This window comes from Melanotaenia boesemani, chromosome 19 (genome assembly GCF_017639745.1).
Source record: "Melanotaenia boesemani isolate fMelBoe1 chromosome 19, fMelBoe1.pri, whole genome shotgun sequence".
NCBI classification, from domain to species: domain Eukaryota; kingdom Metazoa; phylum Chordata; class Actinopteri; order Atheriniformes; family Melanotaeniidae; genus Melanotaenia; species Melanotaenia boesemani.
This window is the reverse complement of record NC_055700.1, coordinates 27812549-27814820: the sequence shown is the minus strand read 5'-3', so window position 1 is coordinate 27814820 and position 2272 is coordinate 27812549. Positions and strand designations below refer to the sequence as shown.

The window sequence follows — 2272 nt, the reverse complement described above, 5'->3', positions numbered from 1 at the left end:
CGGCTGGGAAATGCTGCTGGTGGTTACTGGTTACTGGTTACGGGTTACTGGTTACTGGTTACGGGTTACCGTTTACTGGTTGCTGGTTACTGGTTGCAGGCTGGCCGATGATCAGACCTCCAGCTTTAACTGTGAAGCTGCAGCAGGACAAAGAGCGGAAGCTTAGACAAGGTGTCGTAGCCGGCTGGTTTTCTCTGCCAGCTTGTCTGGAACAAACCTCCGAGCAACAGGCAGGACCAGGACCACCCGGATGCAGGTCCAGATCATCTCAGAGTGTCTGAGATGTCCACATCACCACATCCCACGTCTATTTGCATATTTAAGGACAGATTTCTAGAAATATGTGATTATTTGATGAGTATTTTCTGACTGAGCGTTTGTCAGCTCAGTTATTAAAAAGACAGGCACATTTTTTTTTTCTCATTCAATATTTTCCTTCCACAGACATTTTTATTTTTAACCTTGATTGACTTTTTATTTATGTTATTTATGTTTATCTACTCTATGTGATCATATTTATATGATACAAACATTTTATAAAATATTCAATATTCTGTCAAATTCTATATTTATTTATTCTTCAGTGAGTGACACACATAACAGCTCTTAGACCAGTTCCTCTGAGTTTAACAGGTCTGAGCATCATCTTGGAGGTTTACATGAGTAACATAACATGGATGTTTCATTTATGCTATTTATTTATTTGGAGTCATATTAATTTTCCTAATAACTATAGCTAAAAATATTTCCAAAAAACGCAATTTTGTGTTTAAAATATTAAATATAAAGTATTTCTGATCATTTTATTCTTTCAGCTTTTATTAGTTTTTCTTTATTATTATTATTATTATTATTATTATTATTATTATTATTATTATTATTATTATTATTATTATTTTCCTTTCCAATGTTTTTCTCTAGAGCTAGCTGATCTTTCTGGCTCCTGAGGGGCCGCCAAGGCCCTCGGAGGCCCCTCAGACCTCCTCTTACCGTTGGTAGTCGCTCCTGCAGAACAGTTTGGTGTCCTTCATGTAGCAGGTGGCGGTGAGCGGCTGCTGGCACGCGGCGCACTGCAGACACTGCTCGTGCCAAGAGGCGTCGTTGACCCACATCAGGAAGCGGTCTGAGATGATGCGCGTGCAGCCCGCACACACAGCCTGATGAGGAGAGTCTGAGAGACAGAGATCCGAACCAGGAATCATTTAATAAACCATGACAGGCAAGAAATTATTACCAATACTTTAAAATTAAATTAAATTAAATTAAATTAAATTAAATTAAATTAAATTAAATTAAATTAAATTAAATTAGGTGGCGTTACGGTCTGTTACTTTCCTACACACACACACACACACACTTCAAGTCTCAGAAAAAATAGAGCGCCATTAGCGTAACTGCACGAGCTTTTATAGACTTAAACCTCTTGCTGTTTAACCTGCAGCCACATATCATGTATTCATTTCTTTTTATTTGGGACCGCACAGAAACATGCCTCTCAGAGGAGAAAAGATTTGCTTCCCATCAGCGGCCCAGAGCAGGTAAACAAAAATACTCTGAAATCCATAGAAACGTTTTAGGGGATTTTCTCTGTTAAATTCGGGATATTTCCGTCATTGCTGCTGTGAATAAACTGAACTGAGTTCATTTTATCTGTTTATTCTTTAATCATTTGAATATTTTTCCGTTAATTAAAACATGAGCAGCAAATACGGTTAGTAGAAAAATCACAACATCAGATTTTCATCTGCTGTTCTTATTAAAAAGTAATAAAATAATAATAAAAAAACCGAGTGGAATTCCTTTAAATCTATGAGATGTTAAAAATGATAAGAATATAGATTTAAAGAAGTTGCAGGTCCATCGGATCAGGAAGCTGCAGAAGGAAAAGCTTCATTTTCATTCCTTCATCCAGATTCATCTAAACTCGGTTTCAGCTTATTTCTGCTCCAGAACAAAAGAAAAGAAAAGAAAAGAAAAGAAAAGAAAAGAAAAGAAAAGAAAAGAAAAGAAAAGCAATGAAAAGAAAAGAAAAGAAAAGGAGACTACAGATGAAAACGGAGCACAGACTAAGCTTCTCGACCAAATTCTCCAGAACCAGATGGTTCCGCTCAGATTAAACTCACCCTTCATCATCATCATCATCCTCAGAGAGCTGCTGTCGGTCTGGAGACGATCTTCGATTTTAATGTCCTTCAGCATCTTTACAGGAGCAGCAGCAGAAGAAGAAGAGGGGCGGCGGTCGCTGCCCGACACGCGACTCTCCGCACGCGAC

General features: G+C 38.0%; 1 protein-coding gene across 1 annotated transcript in view; it reads right to left on the bottom strand.

The window, feature by feature from the left end:
* LOC121630117 (LIM/homeobox protein LMX-1.2-like) overlaps window positions 1-2272 on the bottom strand; it is a 46085-nt gene extending 43813 nt beyond the window's left edge. Inside the window, exons 1-2 of the mRNA XM_041970201.1 lie at window positions 2124-2272; window positions 991-1171 (exon numbers count right to left, since the gene is read on the bottom strand). Coding sequence (XP_041826135.1) covers window positions 991-1171; window positions 2124-2199 — 257 coding nt within the window. The 5' untranslated portion in view covers window positions 2200-2272. The remainder of the gene's footprint in view (window positions 1-990; window positions 1172-2123) is intronic.